General features: G+C 50.8%; 1 protein-coding gene across 1 annotated transcript in view; it reads right to left on the reverse strand.

The window, feature by feature from the left end:
* The window catches only part of jag2b (jagged canonical Notch ligand 2b), a 228,052-nt gene that overhangs the window by 41,607 nt on the left and 160,500 nt on the right, over positions 1–25,945 (reverse strand). Inside the window, exons 6-12 of the mRNA XM_078406964.1 lie at positions 19,969–20,099; positions 16,724–16,843; positions 10,338–10,451; positions 9,543–9,656; positions 7,021–7,134; positions 4,725–4,771; positions 3,103–3,279 (exon numbers count right to left, since the gene is read on the reverse strand). Of these exons, the coding sequence (XP_078263090.1) occupies positions 3,103–3,279; positions 4,725–4,771; positions 7,021–7,134; positions 9,543–9,656; positions 10,338–10,451; positions 16,724–16,843; positions 19,969–20,099 (817 nt within the window). The remainder of the gene's footprint in view (positions 1–3,102; positions 3,280–4,724; positions 4,772–7,020; positions 7,135–9,542; positions 9,657–10,337; positions 10,452–16,723; positions 16,844–19,968; positions 20,100–25,945) is intronic.

Consider the following 25,945-nt stretch of genomic DNA (forward strand, 5'->3'; position numbering starts at 1 on the left):
GACAGTGTAGGCACGGACAGTGTAGGTCCGGACAGTGTAGGCCCGGACAGTGTAGGTCCGGACAGTGTAGGCTCGGACAGTGTAGGTCCGGACAGTGTAGGCCCGGACAGTGTAGGTCGGGAGGCCCGGGCGCCGCCTAACGGAGGTTGTGTAGCAACCCGCCTCCCGGCCCGGGCGGCCACCATTGGTGGAGCGGGAGCACGTGGCCGCTGGCATGGGTGAGGTCACGTGGGGCGCAGGGCGGTGACGTCACCTTGTCCCTTATTTGGGAGTGAGATAGTTGGCAACCCTAGCTCTGATGCATCCCGAAAAAATGCTTTGGATAATGTAGCTAAGATAGCGGTCGTAGTCAGATGGAACAATGCATTAAACAAACAGCGACAGCTGTGAATAGACAAATATTCACACATCTGACCGGCACTGTATGATTAATTAAGTCGCCCAGTACACATCATGCTCACTGGCCAATCCTGTGCTAAACCCAGAGGTTTCAGTCTCACCTCAACAACTGGCCATCACCCATTCCCATGGCAGAATCTGGGGTCCTTGCCAGTGAAGAAAACATTTAACATTCCTTACGTTGCCAGTTGCCTCCGTTCTACTGAAACCGTCACCCTCGCTCACAGCGACAGCCTAACTCTGCTATTCAACCTTGAGGCTGGATTATCAGTGTGTCTGCAACTCCACGCTCGGGAGTTGTGAGAGGGTGGTACAGAACCCAGGGCAGGAGCTCTGACATTAAACCTGAGGCCACTGCATTGAGCCTCTTGGTAATTACAGCTGTCATCCAGACGACCAGAGGACATGCAGTAGCTTCAAGGTGAAGGGGAAAAGATTTAATAAGAATCTGAGGGGTAACTTTTTCACACAGAGGGTGGTGGGTGTATGGAACAAGCTGCCAGAGGAGGGACTATCCCAATGTTTAAGAACCAGTTAGATGGATACATGGATAGGACAGGTTTGGAGGGTTGTGGACCAAGCGCAGGCAGGTGGGACTAGTGTAGCTGGGACATTGTTGGCCGGTGAGGGCAAGTTGGGCCAAAGGGCCTGTTTCCGCACTGTATCACTCTACGACTCTCTCTTAGAGCCATGCAGCACGGAAACAGGCCCTTTGGCCCACCTTGACATTGGGATAGACTCGGCTTGTACTCGCTGGAATTTAGAAGATTGAGGGGGGATCTTATAGAAACTTACAAAATTCTTAAGGGGTTGGACAGGCTAGATGCAGGAAGATTGTTCCCGATGTTGGGGAAGTCCAGAACAAGGGGTCACAGTTTAAGGATAAGGGGGAAGTCTTTTTGGACCGAGATGAGAACGTTTTTTTCACACAGAGAATGGTGAATCTGTGGAATTCTCCGCCACAGAGGGTAGTTGAGGCCAGTTCATTGGCTATATTTAAGAGGGAGTTAGATGTGGCCCTTGTGGCTAAGGGGATCAGGGGGTATGGAGAGAAGGCAGGTACGGGATACTGAGTTGGATGATCAGCCATGATCATATTGAATGGCGGTGCAGGCTCGAAGGGCCGAATGGCCTACTCCTGCACCTATTTTCTATTTTTCTATGTTGACCATGCCAACCAATTTGGGATATTGGGCTGGTCCCATTTGCCTGCATTTGGCTGACAGCCCTCTAAATCCTTCCTTATCCATATATCTGCCCAAATGTTTTAGTTTGGAGATACTGCCCTTTGGTCCACCGAGTGTACGCCGACCATCGATCATCCCGTCCACACTAGTTCTATGTTATGCCACTTACTCATCCACTCCCTACACACCAGGGGCAATTTATTGAGGGCCGATTAACCTGCAAACGCACACGAGGTCAGGATTGAACCCGGTTCTTGGGCGCTGTGAGGCAGCAGCTCTACCCGCTGCACCAGTGCGTCAAGGCACATGTGTTTTATTATCTTATGTCCTGAAATGAAAAAACTGATATTCTACATCTATTGTATCCGCTGTTCCAGATGTCAACTTCTTTACATTGGCGAGACCAAACGCAGGCTCGCTCAGTCCGTCTTAACCTACCTGATCTCCCGGTGGCTCAGCACTTCAACTCCCACTCCCACTCCCAATCTGACCTTTCTGTCCTGGGCCTCCTCCATTGTCAGAGTGAGGCCCAGGGGAAATTGGAGGAGCAGCACCTCATATTTCGCTTGGCTAGTTTACACCCCAGCGGTATGAACATTGACTTCTCTTAGTTCATAGTCTCTGCTTTCCCTCTCTATCCTCCCCCCTTCCCAGTTCTCCCACTAGTCTTCCTGTCTCCGACTACATCCTATCCTTGTCCCACCCCCACCCCTGACATCAGTCTGAAGAAGGGTCTCAACCCGAGATGTCACCCATTCCTTATCTCCCGAGATGTTGCCTGACCCGCTGAGTTACTCCAGCATTGTGTGTCTACCTTCTTACTTGCCAATGTCTTTTCGAAGGTATAATAGTTGCATCTGCTTCTAAAGCTTGCTTGGGCAGCTCCTTCCACAGACAGACTACAGTATTATTTACTCCACATTGAGATTAGTTAACACAATCAAAATGGAAAACTTAAAAGGTAGTCAATAGCATGGCTGATGTTTGAAAATATTCCCAATCCACAATAGACATTAGGTGCAGGAGGAGGCCATTCGGCCCTTCGAGCCAGCACCGCCATTCACTGTGATCATGGCTGATCATTCACAATCAGAGGCCTGCCGTTCCTGCCTTCTCCCCATACCCCCTGACTCCGCTATCTTTAAGAGCTCTATCTAACTCTCCCCTGAAAGCATTCAGAGAATCGGCCTCCACTGCCTTCTGAGGCAGAGAATTCCACAGATTTACAACTCTCTAGGTGAAATTTTTTTTCCTTATCTCCGATCTAAATGGCCTACCCCTTATTCTTAAACTGTGGCCCCTTGTTCTGGACTCCCCCAACATTGGGAACATGTTTCCTGCCTCTAGCGTGTCCAATCCCTTAATAATCTTTTATGTTTCGATGAGATCCCCTCTCATCCTTCTAAATTCTAAATACAAGCCTAGTCGCTCCATCCTTTCAACATATGACAGTCAACACATGCCCCCCCCCCACTGCACAGCCCTCCGCCATACATCGCCACGAGAGACCTCTCACCTCACAGAAGGTCCCGGTGTGACCATGCTCGCACTGACAGTGGAAGCCGCCCAGCAGGTCCTGACACCGCCCCTTGTTCAAACAGGGCTGGCTGGCACACTCGTTGATGTCAACCTCGCAGTTCCTGCCGACAGCCCCACGCGGGCAGGCGCACGTGTAACCGTGCACACCGTCCAGCTGGAACAGTAACGGGGAAGAGGTGTCACCAACCGCACAATACAGCCTCAACACCTTGACTCCTTCCAGTCTCAGAGAAACATATGCAGCGTGGAAATGTACACCGATGAGCCGAAACATTATGACCACCTGCCTAATATGCTGGTGGTCCTCCGTGTGCCGCCAGAACAGCGCCCACCCGCCGAGGCTTGGACTCTACAAGACCCCTGAAGGTGTCCTGTGGTATCTGGCACCAAAACATGAGCAGCAGATCCTTTAGCAGAGCACTCCACAAGCCTTGCCATTTCAGAGATGCTCTGACCCAGTCGTCTGGCCATAACAATTTGGCCCTTGTCAAAGTCGCTCAGGTCTTTACTCCTGCCCATTTCTCCTGCATCCCACACATCAACCTCAAGAACTGACTGTTCTCTTGCTGCCTAATATATCCCACCCCTTGACAGGTGCCATTGTAACAAGATAATCAAAGTTATCCACTTCGCCTGTCAGTGGTCATAATGTTTTGGCTCATCGGTGCACACAGCATGGAAATATATACGGCGTGGGAATATATAAAGCGTGCAAATATATACAGCATGGGAATATATATGGCATGGAAATATATACAGCGTGGGAATATATACAGCGTGGAAATTTATACAGTGTGGGAATATATACAGTGTGGGAATATATATGGCGTGGGAATATATACAGCATGGGAATATATACAGCATGTAAATTTTCTACAGTAGGGAAACAGGCCCTTCGGCCCACACTGACCATCGATCACCATTTTCTCTAGTTCTACATTATCCCACTTTTTCAACCACTCCCTACAGACTAGGGACAATATACGGAGGGCCAATTAACCTACAGACCCGCACGTCTTTGGGATGAGTGGGGGGACCTACGCCTAAACAGGGAGATAGACGCAAAAAGCTGGAGTAACACAGCGGGTCTGGAGAAAAGGAATAGGTGACGTTTTGGATCGAGACCCTTCCTCAGTCTGACGAAGGGTCTCGACCCGAAACATCACCCATTCCTTCTCTCCAGAGACGCTGCCTGACCCGCTGAGTTACTCCAGCATTTTTGTGTCTACCTTCGCAAATAAAAATCTCTTTGTTCCAGTTCATATTTGGTGCATGTGTCAATTAGATCATGGAACTGTACAGCACAGGAACAGGCCCTTCGGCCCATAATGTCTGTGCAGAACAAGTTAAACTAATTGCCAGCAGGTGGTCTATATCCCTCCATTCTCTGCATAGCCACGTGCCTGTCACTATTGCCACTATTGTATCTGCCTCCAGCACCACCCCCAGTAGTGATTCCTGACACCCACCACCAATTGACCCTCGTGTGTAGGGAGTGGGATAGCAGAGAACTAATGTGAATGGGTCGGCCTGGACTTGGGGGGCTGAAGTGCCAGTATATCCGAGTTGTATCTCTAAACCGAACTAAATCAAGCATACCTTGCACGCGGCTCCATTCTGGCATTGTCCGCGGCAGCTCTCAGTGTCTGTAAAAGTCAACGAGTTCACAGTCAGAGTCCCATTTAAAGCACAACACACCTCGGCAGGTAGAGAGGTGGTTGGATTAACCACTGTTACATGATGCATCCCCTTCTGCTGCCACATATTGAACAGCGAGGACCGGCACACAAAACACATGCGCGTATCTGGGACGTCTTCAAAGCCCTCAGAGCGGGAGTATGCTGGCTTACCACCCCACTGATGTACTCAACATTCCCAAATCAGGAGCAGTCTTTATCCCTCTCCTCCAAGCACCCAGGTACACAAATCAGTACAGCACTGTGACAGGCCATTCTGCCCACAATGTCTGTGCCGAACATGGTGCCAAGTTAAACTAATCTTCTTTACCTCCATTCTCTGCATATCTATGTGTCTATCTATCTAAAAGACTCTTAAATGCCATTATGCAATCTGCCTTCACCTCCATCTAAGGCAGCGCGTCCAGGCAGCAGCTGGAGGCCCTGCAGCAGCCTGGGGCTCCATTAGACCGGGCCCTGCAGCAGCCTGGGGCTCCATTAGACTGGGCCCTGCTGGAGACCCTGCAGCAGCCTGGGGCTCCATTAGACTGGGCCCTGCTGGAGGCCCTGCAGCAGCCTGGGGCTCCATTAGACCGGGCCCTGCTGGAGGCCCTGCAGCAGCCTGGGGCTCCATTAGACCGGGCCCTGCTGGAGGCCCTGCAGCAGCCTGGGGCCCCATCAGACCGGGTGCCACTGGAGGCCCTGCAGCAGCCTGGGGCTCCATTAGACTGGGCCCTGCTGGAGGCCCTACAGCAGCCTGAGGCTCCATTAGACTGGGCCCTGCTGGAGGCCCTGCAGCAGCCTGGGGCCCCATTAGACTGGGCCCTGCTGGAGGCCCTGCAGCAGCCTGGGGCTCCATTAGACCGGGCCCTGCTGGAGACCCTGCAGCAGCCTGGGGCCCCATTAGACCGGGTGCCACTGGAGGCCCTGCAGCAGCCTGGGGCTCCATCAGACCGGGCCCTGCTGGAGGCCCTGCAGCAGCCTGGGGCTCCATTAGACTGGGCCCTGCTGGAGGCCCTGCAGCAGCCTGGGGTCCCATCAGACCGGGCCCTGCTGGAGGCCCTGCAGCAGCCTGGAGCCCCATTAGACTGGGCCCTGCTGGAGGCCCTGCAGCAGCCTGGGGCTCCATTAGACTGGGCCCTGCTGGAGGCCCTCCAGCAGCCTGGGGCTCCATTAGACTGGGCCCTGCTGGAGGCCCTGCAGCAGCCTGGGGTCCCATCAGACCGGGTGCCACTGGAGGCCCTGCAGCAGCCTGGGGCTCCATTAGACCGGGCCCTGCAGCAGCCTGGGGCTCCATTAGACCGGGCCCTGCTGGAGGCCACGCTGAGCCCTGCAACTCTGGTCCAATAATTAGGTCTGATTGTGTTAATGTGTAGTAAGATGTTTACTGAACTGTGGTACAAAAAAGGAATTTCTCTGCACATAGGTGCATGACAACAAAGTACCAGCGACCCATTGGGGTGAATTCATAGCGACTCGCCTTCATTGGTCTTTGACACACCAACCAGTTTTAATGTCACAGGGGGCAGCAAATACACGGACAGACACACACACATAGACAGACACACGGACACACACACACACACAGACACACACACAAACACACACACGGACACACACACACACGGACAGACACAGACACAGACACACACACGGACAGACACACACACAGACAGACACACACACGGAGACACACACACGGACAGACACAGACACACGGACAGACACACACACAGACAGACACACACACGGAGACACACACACGGACAGACACAGACACACGGACAGACACACACATGGACAAACACACACACGGACAGACACACACACGGAAAGACACACACACGGACAGACACAGACATACGGACAGACACACACACAGACACACGCACACACGGACAGACACACACTCGGACAGACACACACACGGACAGACAGACACACGGACAGACACACACACGGACAGACAGACACACACACACATGGAATGATACACACACAGACAGACACACACAGACAGACACAAACAGACGCACACACAGACAGACACACATGTGGACACACAGACAGACACACACAGACAGACAGACAGACAGACACACACACACAAACAGACACACACACAGACACACATGGACAGACACACAAACAGACACACACACAGACAGAGACACACACAGACTGTACGAGCGTACAAAAATATTAAGCAGAATACTGACGTAGATCACAGTTCTGTCCAGACCATCCAGGGAGGCAGTCACAGTAATATCCACCAATCAAATTTCTACAAGAGTAAGAGTTAACGCAAGTCTCCACCTCACATTCATTAGCATCTGTGAAAGGAGAGGAGAGGAGGAATGCAAGAAAAGAGAGAAAAACGTCAGCAACCACTACCACAAAAAGCATGCAAGCAGATTAGTTGTAGGAAGACCCAACGCATGACCACTGCAAAAGCACCCATTTGTCCAGTTATACATAAAACATTAATGCAATCTCAAGAATGTGAAAAAAGGCACAAAGTGCTGGAGTAACTCAGCAGGTCAAGTAGCATCTCTGGAGGACATGGATAGATGACGGAACAGGTCGAGACTCTTCTTCAGACTGCAATTACAGCATTTACCATACTATGCGATAGTATGTATATACTATACAATAGAATTATACTGTAACAGCGTCTGGAATCTGAAGAAGGGTGGCAAGGTTGAAGGGTGGCACAGCTGGTAGAGTTGCTGCCTCACAGAGCGAGAGACCAGGTTCGATCCTGACTGCGGGTGCTGTCTGTACGGAGTTTGTACGTTCTCCCTGTGACCGCATGGGTTTTCTCCGGGTGCTCCGGTTTCCTCCCACATTCCAAAGACGTGCGGGTTTGTAGGTTAATCAGCACATTGTCCCTAGTGTGTAGGATGATCCCTAGTGTACAGGTGATCGCTGGTCGACGCAGACCTGGTGGGTCGAAGGGCCTGTTTCCACACTGTATCCCTAAAACTAAGAGACACTTGGAAAGGTACAAGGGTAGGAAAGGTTTAGAGTTTAGTTTAGAGATACAGCGTGGAAACAGGCCCTTTCAGCCCACCGGGTCCGCGCCGACCAGCGATCCCCGCACATTAACACCGTCCTATACCCACTAGGGACAATTTTTACATATACCAAGCCAATTTACCTGCCTACCTGCACGTCTTTGGAGTGTGTGAGGAAACCGAAGATATCAGAGAAAACCCACACAGGTCACGGGGAGAACGTACAAACTCCGTACAGACAGCACCCGTAGTCGGGATGGAACCCGGGTCTCCGGCGCTGCATTTGCTGTAAGGCAGCAACTCTACCGCTGCGCCACCGTGCCATAGAGGAATATGGGCCAAACGTGGGGAAGTGGGACGTGAGGAGGAGGCTGGCATCTCCAGGCATGTCCTCACCCACCCATGCTCCTGGTGGCTGGAACAAGCTGGAACAAGCAAGCTATGCTGCACATCAGACGGAGCTCGGTCTCTGCAGAAAGGCCCGTCGTTCAAGATGTGTGAGGGAAGGAACTGCTGATGTGGGTTTACACCGAAGATAGGCACAAAATGCTGGAGTAACTCAGCGGGACAGGCAGCATCTCTGGAGAGGAGGAATGGGTGACACCTTGGTCGAGACCCTTTTTCAGACTGAGGCTCACTGAAGAAGGGTCTCGACCCGAAACGTCACCCATTCCTTCTCTCCAAAGATGCTGCCTGACCCTCTTGAGTTACTCCAACATTTTGCATCATTCAAGATGGCAGCTGACCCACTCCATTTCACTGCCCTGTTACGATCATTATCTGCGGCCACGTCTTGCAGGCAAGAGGTCTACAATCTGTTCACTCAGTCTCAAGTCAATAGACAATAGACAATAGACAATAGGTGCAGGAGTAGGCCATTCAGCCCTTCGAGCCAGCACCGCCATTCAATGCGATCATGGCTGATCACTATCAATCAGTACCCCGTTCCTGCCTTCTCCCCATACCCCCTCACTCCGCTATCCTCAAGAGCTCTATCCAGCTCTCTCTTGAAAGCATCCAACGAACTGGCCCCCACTGCCTTCTGAGGCAGAGAATTCCACACCTTCACCACCCTCTGACTGAAAAAGTTCTTCCTCATCTCCGTTCTAAATGGCCTACCCCTTATTCTCAAACTGTGGCCCCTTGTTCTGGACTCCCCCAACATTGGGAACATGTTATCTGCCTCTAATGTGTCCAATCCCCTAATTATCTTATATGTTTCAATAAGATCCCCCCTCATCCTTCTAAATTCCAGTGTATACAAGCCCAATCGCTCCAGCCTTTCAACATACGACAGTCCCGCCATTCCGGGAATTAATCTAGTGAACCTACGCTGCACGCCCTCCATAGCAAGAATATCCTTCCTCAAATTTGGAGAACAAAACTGCACACAGTACTCCAGGTGCGGTCTCACCAGGGCCCGGTACAACTGTAGAAGGACCTCTTTGCTCCTATACTCAACTCCTCTTGTTACGAAGGCCAACATTCCATTGGCTTTCTTCACTGCCTGCTGAACCTGCATGCTTCCTTTCATTGACTGATGCACTAGGACACCCAGATCTCGTTGAACTCCCCCTCCTCCTAACTTGACACCATTCAGATAATAATCTGCCTTTCTATTCTTACTTCCAAAGTGAATAACCTCACACTTATCTACATTAAACTGCATCTGCCATGTATCCGCCAAGTCCTATGCAAGCAGAAGGCTGCTCAAAGCCCCTTACCCAGCTGACAGGTCTTCCCGAACCACTGCCCTGGGCAGATGCACTCAAACCCATTGATACGATCAATGCAGGTTCCACTGTGGGCGCACGGATTAGATGCACAGTCGTTGATATCTGTTGGGAGAGGCAGTCTGTCAGCGAGCGAAATAGGCGGTGGGGTGGGTGGAGACAGGGAGGGACACACACAGAGAGGCGGACACACACACACAGAGGGGGACACACACACACAGAGGGACACACACACACACACAGGGACACACATACAGAGGGACACACACACACAGAGGGGAACACACACACACAGAGGGACACACATACAGAGGGGGACACACACGCACAGAGGGACACACACACACACACATACAGAGGGACACACATACAGAGGGACACACATACAGAGGGACACACACACAGAGGCACACACACACACACACACACAGAGGGGGACACACACACACACACACAGAGGGACACACATACACAGAGGGACACATACGCGCGCACACACACACACACACACACACACACAGAGGGACACACGCAGAATGAGGGGGACAGAATGAGGGGGCAAAAGGGGAGGGAACAAGACCACGATAAACAGTATCAGGGATGAGAGAGCATCAAAAGCTTTTCGCTGTATCTCGGAACACGTGGCAATAAACTAAAGAGAGAGAGAGAGAGAGAAAATGGGGCAAGAGAAGGGAAAGAAGGGGAGAGAGGGAGAGAGAAAAATAGAGAAGAGATGGGAGAACAAGAGAGGGAGACTACAGTCATTACTGACATCACTGAACGTACCGATAGCACAGGTGGTCCCATTCCACCCCGGAGGGCACTGGCACTCAAAGCCGGTCGGGATCTCATGGCAGGTGCCCCCGTTTGCACAAGGGTTGGATACGCACGCATGCTCGGCTAGAACCAAAGAGGAAAGCCAGGCAGAATTAGAGCACAACTCACACTTGCCCCCACCTGAACCAACTTCATCTCAGGAGCAGGAGCGCCAAAATAAACAGCCCTGACCACGAGGGCCTTCTCCACAAAGGAAACATAGACAATAGGTGCAGGGGGAGGCCATTTGGCCCTTCGAGCCAGCACCGCCATTCATTGTGATCATTGCTGATCATCCACAATCAGTAACCCGTGCCTGCCTTCTCCCCATATCCCTAGATTCCACTAGCCCCTGGAGCTCTGTCTAACTCTTTTTTAAATTCATCCAGTGAATCGGCCTCCACTGCCCTCTGTGGCAGAGAATTCCACAAATTCACAATTCCCTGGGTGAAAAAGTTTCTTCTCACCTCAGTTTTAAATGGCCTCCCCTTTATTCTTAGACTGTGTGGCCCCTGGTTCTGGACTCCCCCAACATTGGGAACATTTTTCCTGCATCTAGCTTGTCCAGTCCTTTAAAAATGTTATACGTTTCTATAAGATCTCCTCTCATCCTTCTAAACTCGAGTGAATACAAACCCAGTCAATACAAAGGACTTCTGGGGTCTAAATCCATTACAGATATGATCACAATAAGCAGGAAACCTGGGTCAAAGGATAATCAGAGAAGGCTGTGCAGGTTGAGAACTCACGGGCGGCACGGTGGTGCAGCGGTAGAGTTGCTGCCTCACAGCGCCAGAGGCCCAGGTTCCATCCCGACTACGGGCGCTGTCTGTTGGGGAGTTCGTACGTTCTCCCCGTGACCTGCGTGGGTTTTCTCCAAGAGCTTCAGTTTCTACTCACACTCCAAAGACGTACAGGTTTGTAGGTTAATTGGCTTGGAATAAATGTAAATTGTACCCAAGTGTGTGTGGGATAGTGTTAATGTGCGGGGATCGCTGGTCGGTGCGGCCTCGGTGGGCCGAAGGGCCTGTTTCCGCGATATATCTCTAAAATAAACTAAACTAAACTCGAGCCTGCCCATTTACCAGTGGGGAAACAGCACAGGTTGCTGCCACCATCAGTGCTTCCAACATCCCCTGTCCACACTCAACAAATTCATGAATATGCTCAAAACCTCCTTGAAGCCAAAAATGTTCTTAGCAATCACTGGGCACAATACCTGGTCTGCTTCCTGAGAAGATGGAGGAGATGGCAAGGACTAGCGCAACGCTTAAGAAACATTTAGACAGGTACATGGATAGGACAGGTTTGGAGGGATATGGACCAAGCGCAGGCAGGTGGGACTAGTGCAGCTGGGACACGTTGGCCAGTGTGCGCGAGTTGGGCCGAAGGGCCTGTTTCCACACTGTATCACTCTGTGAATCTCTGTGACTCTATGACTCTGAAATTCAGTTTATCGCTGAATACTTTGTCGAACGTCAGGTGTAGAAGGGCCTAATTCCACACTGTATGACACGATGACTGAGTAATAGATCGGGTAGATGCACTGAGTCTCTTGCCCAGAGTAGATGAATCGAGGACCAGAGGACATAGGTTCAAGGTGAAGGGGAAAAGATTTAATAGGAACCTGAGGAGTAACTTTTTCACACAGAGGGTGGTGGGTGTATGGAACGAGCTGCCAGAGGAGGTATTTGAGGCTGGGACTATCCCAACATTTAAGAAACAGTTGGACAGGTACATGGATAGGACAGGTTTGGAGGGATATGGACCAAGCGCAGGCAGGTGGGACGAGTGTAGCTGGGACATTGTTGGCCGGTGTGGGCAAGTTGGGCTGGAGGGTCTGTTTCCACACTGTATCGCTCTGTGACTCTCAATGACTCTGAAATTCAGTTTGTCGCTGAATACTCTGTCGAACCTCTACGGGTGTACAGTGGAGAGTGCAATGACTGGGTGCATCTCGACCCGGCTCGGCACCACGAACGGCCGGTAATAAAGGAGGCTGCAGTGAATGATAGACCCGGCCCGGTCCATCACGGGTACTGACCTCGCCACCAGCGGTGTTCTACAGGAGGCACTGCCTCATCAAGACAGCTGATGTTCATAGAAAGACCCACGCCACCCTGGCCTCACTCTCTTCTCCCTGCTACCATCATAAAGGATGTACAGGAACCTGATAACCATCGGCGGTCACTGGAAGCGAGTGTGACTGTCCTCTCCATAGGGTCGGACGCCTGTGCGTGACTTTGTTTAACGTGGGGAGACTGGTGCACAGACAGCCACCACACGGTCCTTGACAGATCTGGGTCAGGATCCAGTGGCATGGAGTCCAAGACGACCGGGGACCCTTTTCTGCTGCAGCCTTCATCCATCCGCCTTCCCAGCCGTTGTGACGCTCCACTAAAGTCAGCCGTCATCCTCCGCCTGTTCCACCGTTGAGGTCTTGGTTGGATTGCTCTTTGTCAGGGACCTCCCCCTCGACCTTACCGCCATGGGTGACCCTACCAGGAGCGTAGCTCCAGACGGCATCGCTCTCAGGATCTCAGGACCACACGAGCTTCTCCAAGGTGACCATACAACAACTATCAGGCTCCTGAACACTGCACTCCCCAATCACAACCCCACCCCAGCAACAAAGATCTACTGTGTGGACTTTGGCTGCAACATGTACTTTGGTTGCTTAGTATTACTGACCATTTATTTATTGTATTCTTGATTATTGTTTATGTATTTGCATGTTGGGACATTAATAGGACTGTAAAGCTGCAGCAAGTAGGAATTTCATTGTTCCCTGGCTCGTACATATGAAAATTAAACACTCCTGACAAATCGCTCAAAGTGAAGGGGGAGCATTCAGGATACGATTGAGAACATCATGTCCACACGTCAGGTGAACCAACTTACCACAGTGCCAGGAGTGGACCCCTTATGACAACCCGTCTCCACCTAGGGTTGCCAACTATCTCACTCCCAAATAAGGGACACGGTGACGTCACCGCCCCGCGTCCCACATGACCTCACCCAGCCAGCGGCCACGTGCTCCCGCTCCACCAATGGCAGCCACCTGGGCCGGGAGATGGGTTGCTACGCAACCTCCGTTAGGCGGCGCCCGGGTCTCCTGACCTACACTGTCCGGACCTACACTGTCCGGACCTACAGTGTCCAGGCCTACACTGTCCGGACCTACAGTGTCCAGGCCTACACTGTCCGGACCTACACTGTCCGGGCCTACTGTGTCCACGTCTACACTGTCCGGGCCTACAGTGTTCAGGTCTACACTGTCCGGGCCTACAGTGTCCAGACCTACACTGTCCAGGCCTACACTGTCCGGACCTACACTGTCCGGGCCTACAGTGTCCAGGTCTACACTGTCCGGACCTACAGTGTCCAGGTCTACACTGTCCGGACCTACACTGTCCGGACCTACACTGTCCGGACCTACAGTGTGCAGGCCTACACTGTCCGGACCTACACTGTCCGGACCTACAGTGTCCAGGCCTACACTGTCCGGACCTACAGTGTCCAGGCCTACACTGTCCGGACCTACACTGTCCGGACCTACAGTGTCCGGGCCTACAATGTCCGGACCTAGTGTCCAGGCCTACACTGTCCGGACCTACACTGTCCGGACCTACAGTGTCCAGGCCTACACTGTCCGGACCTACAGTGTCCAGACCTACAGTGTCCAGGCCTACAGTGTCCAGGCCTACAGTGTCCAGGCCTACACTGTCCGGACCTACACTGTCCGGACCTACACTGTCCGGACCTACAGTGTCCAGGCCTACACTGTCCGGGCCTACAGTGTAGAGGGCCTACACTGTCCGGACCTACAGTGTCCAGGCCTACACTGTCCAGGCCTACAGTGTCCAGGCCTACAGTGTCCAGGCCTACAGTGTCCAGGCCTACACTGTCCGGACCTACAGTGTCCAGGCCTACAGTGTCCAGGCCTACAGTGTCCAGGCCTACATTGTCCGGACATAGTGTCCAGGCCTACACTGTCCAAGCCTACAGTGTCCAGGCCTACACTGTCCGGACGTACAGTGTCGAGGCCTACACTGTCCAGGCCTACAGTGTCCAGGCCTACAGTGTCCAGGCCTACAGTGTCCAGGCCTACACTGTCCGGACCTACAGTGTCCAGGCCTACACTGTCCAGGCCTACTACAGTGTCCAGGCCTACAGTGTCCAGGCCTACAGTGTCCAGGCCTACACTGTCCGAACCTACAGTGTCCAGGCCTACAGTGTCCAGGCCTACAGTGTCCAGGCCTACACTGTCCGGACCTACAGTGTCCAGGCCTACACTGTCCAGGCCTACAGTGTCCAGGCCTACACTGTCCGGACCTACAGTGTCCAGGCCTACAGTGTCCAGGCCTACAGTGTCCAGACCTACAGTGTCCAGACCTACAGTGTCTAGACCTAGAGTGTCCAGGCCTACACTGTCCGGGCCTAGTGTCCAGGCCTACAGTGTCCGGACCTACAGTGTCCAGGCCTACAGTGTCCGGGCCTACAGTGTCCGGGCCTACACTGTCCGGACCTACAGTGTCCAGGCCTACAGTGTCCAGGCCTACAGTGTCCAGGCCTACAGTGTCCAGGCCTACAGTGTCCAGACCTACAGTGTCCAGGCCTACAGTGTCCAGGCCTACAGTGTCCGGGCCTACAGTGTCCGGGCCTACAGTGTCCCGGCCTACAGTGTCCAGGCCTACAGTGTCCAGACCTACAGTGTCCGGGCCTACAGTGTCCGGGCCTACAGTGTCCGGGCCTACAGTGTCCGGGCCTACAGTGTCCGGGCCTACAGTGTCCGGGCCTACAGTGTCCGGGCCTACAGTGTCCGGGCCTACAGTGTCCGGGCCTACAGTGTCCGGGCCTACAGTGTCCGGGCCTACACTGTCCGGACCTACAGTGTCCGGGCCTACAGTGTCCGGGCCTACAGTGTCCGGGCCTACAGTGTCCGGGCCTACAGTGTCCAGGCCTACAGTGTCCGGGCCTACAGTGTCCAGGCATACAGTGTCCAGGCCTACAGTGTCCAGGCCTACAGTGTCCAGGCCTACAGTGTCCGGAACTACAGTTTCCGGACCTACAGTGTCCGGGCCTACACTGTCCGGGCCTACAGTGTCCGGGCCTACAGTGTCCGGACCTACAGTGTCCAGGCCTACAGTGTCCGGGCCTACAGTGTCCGGGCCTACAGTGTCCGGGCCTACAGTGTCCAGGCCTACAGTGTCCAGGCCTACAGTGGTGCTGAGCGGGACTTAATCATAGAGTCAGAAGGAGGGGATAGAATGTTCAAGGATAGAACTTGTCGTATTTCTACACTGAAGGCTGTCACGCAGAAGCAACAGTAGTGTTTAAAAGGGAATGGGTAAATATTTGCAAAGACTGTTCCAAGGGGGACAAAGAACAAAAGGATCACCTTGTTCGGCAGTTTTTCGGGACCGAGGGTGATTTGCTCCTTGTTCACTTCTGTCACTTCTTTACTATAATTTTATAGAGACGTATAAAATTATAAAAGGACTGGACAAGCTAGATGCAGGAAAATGTTCCCAATTTTGGGGGAGTCCAGAACCAGGGGCCACAGTCTAAGAATAAAGGGGAGGCCATTTAAAACTGAGGTGAGAAAAATCTTTTTCACCCAGAGTTGTGAATTTGTGGAATTCTCTGCCACAGAGGGCAGTGGAGACCAATTCACTGGATGAATTTAAAAGAGAGTTAGATAGAGCTCTAGGAGCTAGTGGAATCAAGGGATATGGGGAGAAGGCAGGCAAGGGGAACAGATTGTGGATGATCAGCCATGATCACAATGAATGGTGTCCTTGTGTGGTACCTCAGCTGCACGGAGGCAGAGAGCTCAGAGGACCATCGGAACACATCTACACATCTTGGAGGGCATCTACAACACACGATGCTTCAGAAAAGCCACCAGCATCCACAAAGACTCTTCACACCCCTGCAACAGTCTGTTCGAACTCCTTCCATCGGGCAGACGATACAAGGCCTTCTACGCCCGCACCTCCAGACTCAGGAACAGCTTCATCCCCAGGGCCATAGCTGCTATGAACCGGTCCTGCTGAGCCGGATGGTCACATCGCACAGTGATCTGGCACAGATCTACTTGCACTTTATTCTGTTTTAAAACTGTTCCAATTTGTTTCGTTCGGTTGTTTAAATTAATACTGACTAGCTAATTAAATTATTGCATCGTATGGGAGGCGCATTCCCAATCTCGTTGTACCCCTGTACATTGACAATAAAGATATATTGTATTGTATTGTATTGTATTGTGCTGGCTCAAAGGGCCAAATGGCCTCCTCCTGCACCTATTTTCTATGTTCCTGTGTTTTCACGTACACGGCGTGCTGTTCACTTACCGATCTCGCAGGTCTTGCCCGAATATCCTTCAGGACATGCGCACTGGTATTCATCGGGCTCAGTGTTCATGCAAGTCCCTCCATTGATGCAAGGGTGGTGAGTCCCACAGTAATTCAAGTCTTCGGGAGGGAAGAGAATTGGCTCAAGTTAAAGGGTCAGACGCAAAGGCCATGTGCACACATCAAGCCCCCCCCCCCCCCCCCCCCCCCAGGCGGAGATACCAGACATTCAGTTGGGTCTGTGGACAAGTGACAACTTGCCATTTGTCCCAAGGCAACTGAAGCTCATTAATCATTGACCGGCCAGGTGCACAGTTCACTTTGCTCAAAGACTTAAAATAGTGCTGCTTTTGAACCAAACTCTGTCCTGATATGTTGATGATATTGTTAAAGCAGTCACTGTATCTGAAAGGGAACTTCAAATTAGTACAGATAGACAGGGAACTTCAAATAGTACATACAGGTTGTTTTTTAATACTGAGAAAAACTGATTTGTAAAGTTAACCAAACTCTGTCCTTAAATGATGATGATATTAATATTATTAAAGCAGTCACTGTATTCGAAATGAACAAATAGTGCAGGTTGTTTGATACTGAGAAAAACGAAATTGGATATTTAGTTTTCGATTTAGAGATACAGCGCGGAAACAGGCCCTTCGGCCCACCTGGTCCGCGCCGACCAGCGATCCCCGCACACTAACACTATCCTACACCCACTAGGGACAATTTTTACATTTACCAAGCCAATTAACCTACAAACCTGCAGGTCTTTGGAGTGTGGGAGGAAACCGAAGATCTCGGAGAAAACCCACTCAGTTCACGGGGAGAACGTGCAAACTCCGTACAGACAGCACCCGTAGTCGGGATGGAACCTGGGTCTCCGGCGCTGCATTCGCTGTAAGGCAGCAACTCTACCGCTGCGCCACTGTGCCGCTTCTTATTGAAGCAAAGTCTGTCCTTAAATGTTGACGCTACAGCAGTCACTGTATGACAATGGAATTTGCAACCAGTGTAGGTTGTCTGATATTGTGGAAAAGCATTTGGGAGGTTCACCCAACATTTACAGCTTTTGAGGGGATCAAACTAACAGAACATGAACAAACAGGACTGAGAAACCAGAGATAGACACAAAAAGCTGGAGTAACTCAGCGAGACAGACAGCATCTCTGGAGAGAAGGACTGGGTGACGTTTTGGGTCGAGACCCTTCTTCAGACTCAGAGTGAGAGAGTTTACACTTGACTGAACTGCACACAAAGCTGTGGGGAAGGCTGTCCAGAGAGGGGCGATTAGAGTTAGAGGTGTATCACAAACAGACTGAAGCAATCTGAAGAAGGGTTCCGACTCAAATGTCAGTTTGAATAAGGGTCCCAACCCAAAACTTCACCCATCCTTTTTCTCCACAGATGCTGCCTGACTCGCTGAGTTACTCTACCACTTTGCATCTATCTTTGGTATAAACCAGCATCTGCAGTTCCTTGTTTCTTCCTTCCTTGTTTTTCCAGGTAGAAGAGAATATGGAAAGGGCTCAATTAAAATGATCTGGATTTTGATACACGAGTCAATAGACAATAGGTGCAGGAAGAAGCCATTTGGCTCTTCGAGCCAGCACCGCCATTCAATGTGATTATGGCTGATCATCCACAATCAGTACCCCGTTCCTGCCCTATCCCCATACCCCCTGACTCCGCTATCTTGAAGAGCTCTATCTAACTCTCTCTTGAAAGCATCCAGAGAATTGGCCTCCATTGCCTTCTGAGGCAGAGCTGTCAAAACTATATACAATGAAAAACCTCTGTGTTAAATGGAACCATTACGTGCGTGACTCAATTAGCCATCCCTGCATCTCTTCAAAGGCAGGAAACCGGTCAGCCCTGCACTTTCAATGAGATGTAATGGTGGGCGTGTAAACATTTCAGCAAGGCTTCCTGTTGAGGCACAGCTTTGGCTCAGACTGGTGTGGAGGCAGCAAAGAGAACTGGATGGCAGAGTGCTGGTGTGACCAGCCGCCAGGACGGAATGTTGACCGGGAGCAACGCCAAACTATGAACAAAATCTTAGCAAAATGGACACCGGAACCAACATCCCAATAAGCATTGATTGCAAATAATGCATGGCACGGAAATGGAGGATATGGTGCAAATGATCCATGCCAGAAATCCGCCTTGGCTCCACCTCACCATCGGCATTTCCCATTCTGTTTCTCCCTTGTGTTATTTGTTGCCTCTGATTTAGAGATACAGCGCGGAAACAGGCCCTTCAGCCCACCGGGTCCGCGCCTCCCAGCGATCCCTGCACGTTAACACTATCCTACACACACTAGGAACAATTTTTGTATTTACCCAGTCAATTAACCTACAAACCTGCACGTCTTTGGAGTGTGGGAGGAAACCGAAGATCTCGGAGAAAACCCACGCAGTTCACAGGAAGAACGTACAAACTCCGTACAGACGGCGCCCGTAGTCAGGATCGAACCTGAGTCTCCGGCGCTGCATTCGCTGTAAGGCAGCAACTGTACCGCTGCGCCACCGTGCTGCCCTTATACCAGTCACCCCTACAGTCTGTCTGCCTTTGACATTTCCATCCTGGACGGGGAAAAAGGTTTTGACTGGCTACCCTATCGATGCCTCTCATAGTTTTATATATGTCCACCAGGTCTCTACTTAGCCTCCGAAGGTCCAGAGTAAACAACCCCCAAGTCTGTCCAACTTCTACTTGGAACCAAGGTAGACACAAAATGCTGGAGTAACTTAGCAGGTCAGGCAGCATCTCTGGAGAAAAGGAATAGGTGATGTTTCAGGTCCCTTCTTCAGAATGAGAGTCAGTGGAGAGGGAAACTAGAGATATGAAAGGGTATCTCTAATGCAGGCAGCGTTATGGTAAAAGTGACACCAAACAATGGCCTTAAGAGGCATTGCGGCGCGGCGGTAGAGTTGCCGCCTTACAGCGAATGCAGCGCCGGAGACCCGGGTTCCATCCCGACTACGGGCGCTGTCTGTACAGAGTTTGTACGTTCTCCCCGTGACCTGCGTGGGTTTTCTCCGAGATCTTCAGTGGTTTCCCGCCACACTCCAAAGACGTGCAGGTTTGTAGGTTAATTGGCTCGGTAAATGTAAAAATTGTCCCTAGTGGGTGTAGGATGGTGTTAATGTGCGGGGATCGCTGGTCAGTGCAGACCCGGTGGGCCGAAGGGCCTGTTTCCGCGCTGCATCTCTAAACTAGACTAAGACACTTGGCATGTACGTACCTTTGTCACACAGCAGACCTCCCCAGTTGGTTTCGCAGTAACACTTCCACGGCACCACACATGTCCCGTGGACACAGCCTGGGTATGGGATACACTCGTCACAGAACTGTCCCTGCCATCCATACAGGCACCTGCAAACACAGGGGGAACGAGGTTAATACTCAGCCCAGATGCCATCCCATTCAATACAAGCTGTAACATTCAGTGTGTAGGAAGGAACTGCAGATGCTGGTTTATACTGAAGATGCATACAAAATGTTGGAGTAATTCGGCGGGTCAAGCAGTATCTCTGGATCCTTGTAGTAAATGTTATTCCCTCATCATGTACCTACACCGATCAGCCAAAACATTATGACCACATGCCTAATATGCTGTTGGTCCTCCGTGTGCAGCCCCATACGCAGCAGGGTGCGATGCACTGTGTATTGTGACACATTCCTCCCGTGACCACCATTAAACTTTTCTGTGACTTGTGCCACAGTCGACCTTCTGTCGGTTCGGACCAGACGGGATAGCCTTCGTTGCCCTCGCGCATCGATGAGCCTTGGGCGCCCAACACCCTGTCTGTCGCCGGTTTGTGATTTGTCCCTCCTCGGACCACTGTCGGTCGGTACTCACCACTGCTGACCGGGAGCACCCCACAAGCCTTGCCGTTTCAGAGATGCTCTGACCCAGTCGTCTGGCCAGAACAATTTGGCCCTTGTCAAAGTCGCTCAGGTCTTTACTCCTGCCCATTTCTCCTGCATCCAACACATCAACATCAAGAACTGACTGTTCACTTGCTGCCTAATATATCCCACCCCTTGACAGGTGCCATTGTAACAAGATAATCAATGTTATTCACTTCGCCGGTCAGCAGTCATAATGTTTTGGCTGATCGGTGTATACACCGTAAATGGCTTGATTGTAATCATATATTATCTTTCCGCTGACTGGTTAGCACACAACAAAAGCTTTTCACTGTACCTCAGTACACGTGACAATAAACTAAACTGAAATAGAGAAAAGGAATAGGTGACGTTTTGGGTCGAGACCCTTATTCCGACTAAGTCTGAAGAAATGTCACCCATTCCTTTTCTCCAGGGATGCTGCCTGACCCGCTGAGTTGCTCTGTAATATTCAGTATTGACTACTGACGGGTTAATGACAGAGATTAGTGTAGATGGGTATTTAATTGTGGCGCCAAGGGCCTGTTTCTTTGAACAAAGTCAAATGTCTATTCACATTTCTTCGAACTCTGGATGAGTTTTTACTATTGATTGTATCCTTCCACCAACCTTAGGTTACTGTTTGGTGTATTGAATTGGATACATTTTATTAGTCAAGTATGTACACATACAAGGAATGTGCCTTGGTGCTTTGCTCACAAGTAACAACACAACATATAGTCAACAATTAAGAATAAACCATAGAACATTAAGAATAAAATATTATAGTTTAAACATGTGAATGAAATAAAATACCAGAACAAAAGGAGGCTACGGACTTTTGGCTGTTGATTAGAGCTACTGCTCATGGAAAAAAGCTGTGTTTATATCTGGCTGTGGCTGCTTTGACAGTCCGGAGTCGCCTTCCAGAGGGAAGTGCTTCAAAGAGTTTGTGGCCAGGGTGAGAGTGGTCAGAGATGATCTTGCCCGCTCGCTTCCTGGCCCTTGCAGTGTACAATTCATCAATTGCAGCCAACAACCTTCTCAGCTGATCGAACGATCCGTTGCAGCCTCTGGATGTCGTGCTTGGTGGCTGAGCCAAACAAGACCATGATGGGGAAGGTGAGGACAGACTCTACGATGGCAGTATAGAACTGGACCATCATTGCCTGTGGCAGATTGTGTTCCTTCAGTTGCCGCAGGAAGTACATCCTCTGTTGGGCCTTTTTGACTGTGGAGTCAATGGTGGCCCCCCATTTAAGGTCCCTGGAGATGATGGTTCCAAGGAACTTAAATGACTCCACAGATGTGACTGGTGTTGTTGATGGTGAGTGGGGGGAGGGGAGGGGGAGCTAAGTATTGGTCCAATCTAAGTTATGGAGCTGTTCAGGAGGCTCAGAGTATCAGTGAGACTGGGCATTAGTTGAAGGCAGCACACCAACACATCTACCGAGTCTGAGGAAATCTACCATGTCTCCAATAACTCTTACCAACTTCAACAGATTCACCATAGCAAGCACACTGCCAGGCTGTATCACAGCTTGGTTTGGGAACAGCTCTGCCCAAGACCGCAAAAAAATCAGAGGGTTGTGGATGTAGCCCAATCCATCACACACACTACACTCCCCACCATTGTAGATGTAGCCCAATCCATCACACACACCACACTCCCCACCATTGTAGATGTAGCCCAATCCATCACACACACCACACTCCTCACCATTGTAGATGTAGCCCAGTCCATCACACACACCACACTCCCCACCATTGACTCCGTCTACACTTCACGCTGCCTCGGGAAAGCAGCCGCCATAATCACAGACTTGTCCGTGTCCCACCCCGGTCACTCCTCCCTCTTCCCGATTCCCGTCGGGCAGAAGATGCAGAAGCTTGAAAGCGCGCACCACCAAACTCAGGAACAGCTTCTCCCCCTCTGTTATCGGATTTCTGAACGGTCCTTCCATAAGCCAGGGTACTGTCCTGATTCTCCAACCAACGCATGGCAGACATTGGACTTTTTCTATGGAACTGTTTCGCCACAATGCTGAGAAGCGTAATCTGCACTCTGGTATCTTTCTCTTCATTCTCCCTTTTGTACTAGTGCTTGGCATAGAAACATAGAAACATAGAAAATAGGTGCAGGAGTAGGCCATTCGGCCCTTCGAGCCTGCACTGCCATCCAATATGATCATGGCTGATCATCCAACTCAGTATCTCGTGCCTGCCTTCTCTCCATACCCCTTGATCCCTTTAGCCACAAGGGCCACATCTAACTCCCTCTTAAATATAGCCAATGAACTGGCCTCAACTACCTTCTGTGGCAGAGAATTCCACAGATTCACCACTCTCTGTGGAAAAAAACGTTCTCATCTCGGTCCTAAAAGACTTCCCCCTTATCCTTAAACTGTGACCCCTTGTTCTGGACTTCCCCAACATCGGGAACAATCTTCCTGCATCTAGCCTGTCCAACCCCTTAAGAATTTTGTAAATTTCTATAAGATCCCCCCTCAATCTTCTAAATTCCAGCGAGTACAAGCCGAGTCTATCCAGTCTTTCAGCATGATTGTATTCACATATAATAATACTTCATTTGATTTGATAGCACTGCACATAGAAACATAGAAAATAGGTGCAGTAGGCCATTCGGCCCTTTGAGCCAGCACCGCCATTCAATATGATCACGGCTTATCATCCAAAATCAGTACCCCGTTCCTACTTTTTCTCCATATCTCTTGATTCCGTTAGCCCTAAGAGCTCTATCTAACTCTCTTGAAAACATCAATATGCATAATCAATATGCCTCTACTCACTGCATATCCACATGCTTATACAAAAGTCTCTTACATACTACTATCGATCTGCCTTCACCACCACCCCCGGCAGACTTTCCAGTCACTTACCACCCTGTGGATAAAATAAATCTTGCCCCACACATCTCCTTTAAATGTTGCCACTCTCACCTTAAAGCTATGTCTCCTAATTTTTAACTTTTTCATCCTGGGAAAAAGGTTCTGACTGTCTACCCTATCTATGCATCTCATAATTATACATACTTCTATCAGGTCTTCCCTCAACCTCTGACGCTCCAGAGAAAACAATCCAAGTCTGTCCAACCTCTCCTGATAACTAACACCTCCTAATCTAGACATCATTCTGGAAAACCTCCTCTGTACCCTCTCCAAAGCCTCCACATGCTTCCTGTAATGGAGCGGCTAGAACTGCACACGATACTCCAAACACAGCTTAACCAAAGTTTTATAAAGTTGCAACATGACTTCCTAACTCTTGTACTCAATATCCCGATAGATGAAAGCAAGTGTACCGTACGCCTTCTTTATCACATTTAGAGTGAGGAATCCTAATAAACCTGGCAGCAGGCACAGTTATCAGAGAATACCGACTCACAGTAATTAGCAGAGACAACATCTATTTTAAACATCTTATGACAATCCAGATCTCACTGCCCGCAAAAAGGATAGAAACAAACACAGCTGAACTTGGTACAATTACAGGAACAAGCAGTGAGATTGGAATTAGATGGGATGTCATTTTAACTGGAAGCCACTCGGACTGGAATAGTTTCCAACGTACAGGGATGGCTTCCAGTTTACACGGACACGGACACACAGATACACGGACACACACACACCAACACACACACACCGACACACAGATACACGGACACACACACACAGACACACACACCAACACACTCACACCGACACACACACACCGACACACAGATACACGGACACACAGATACACGGACACACACACCAACACACAGCTACACGGACACACACACCAACACACACACACCGACACACAGATACACGGACACACACACACAGACAGACACACACACACACCAACACACACACACCGACACAGATACACGGACACACAGATACACGGACACACACACACCAACACACACACACCGACACACAGATACACGGACACACACACACAGACAGACACACACACACACACCCACACACACACACCGACACAGATACACAGACACACAGATACACGGACACACAGATACACGGACACACACACACACCGACACAGATACACGGACACACACCGACACATAGATACACAGACACACACACACACAGACACACCAACACACACACACCGACACACAGATACACGGACACACACACACACCGACACAGATACACGGACACACACCGACACATAGATACACAGACACACACACACACAGACACACCAACACACACACACCGACACACAGATACACGGACACACACACACAGACAGACACACACACACAGACAGACACACACACACACACCAACACACACACACACCGACACACAGATACACGGACACACAGAAACACGGGGACACATACACCAACACACACACACCGACACACACACACACCGACACACAGATACACGGACACACACACACCGACACACGGACACACACACACCGACATACAGATACACGGACACACACACACCGACACAGATACGCATGCACGCACACACACACACTGGCACACAGACACAGCCACACACAGACACCGACACACAGACACACGGACAGACACATACCGACACACAGATATACGGAGACACAGATACACGGACACACACACGCACGCACGCACACAGGCACACACTGACATGCACACACAGACATACACCGACATGCACGCACACACACCGACATGCGCACACATACACACAGACACTGACACAGACACACACACCAGCGCACACACACAAATCAGCGCGCGCGCACACACACACACACCAGCACACACACACACCCACACACACACACACCAGCACACACACACACACACACACACCAGCACACACTAATCAGCACGCGCACACACACACACACCAGCACACACACGTTCTCACCAGAGTCAGGAGTGGGGGTTTATCTGGTGAAAGGTGACTTCAGCCGTTGTTGGAGGGCGTCAGGGGTCTATTTATACTGGTGGCAATGACTGAAGCCACAGCTGTCCCTCAGTATCATTTGGGGGACAGGATAGTTTAGGTCATTTTGCAGAGATCAGAGTCATTGCATTCGCCACGCGGAGCCATTGTAGAGTCGAGCACCAGTTGGACGGTGGGGGAAAAAACTGCAGATGCTGGTTTAAATCGAAGGCAGACACAAAATGCCAGGCATTTTGGGCCAGGCAGCACCCTAAAGGGTCTCGACCTGAAACGTCACCCATTCCTTCTCTCCGGAGAAGCTGCCTGACCCGCTGAGTTACTCCAGCATTTAGTGTCTACCGGTTGGATGAAACCGGAATCTATTGTCAACCATCATCA

Source organism: Rhinoraja longicauda, chromosome 10 (assembly GCF_053455715.1).
Source record: "Rhinoraja longicauda isolate Sanriku21f chromosome 10, sRhiLon1.1, whole genome shotgun sequence".
Lineage (NCBI taxonomy): Eukaryota > Metazoa > Chordata > Chondrichthyes > Rajiformes > Arhynchobatidae > Rhinoraja > Rhinoraja longicauda.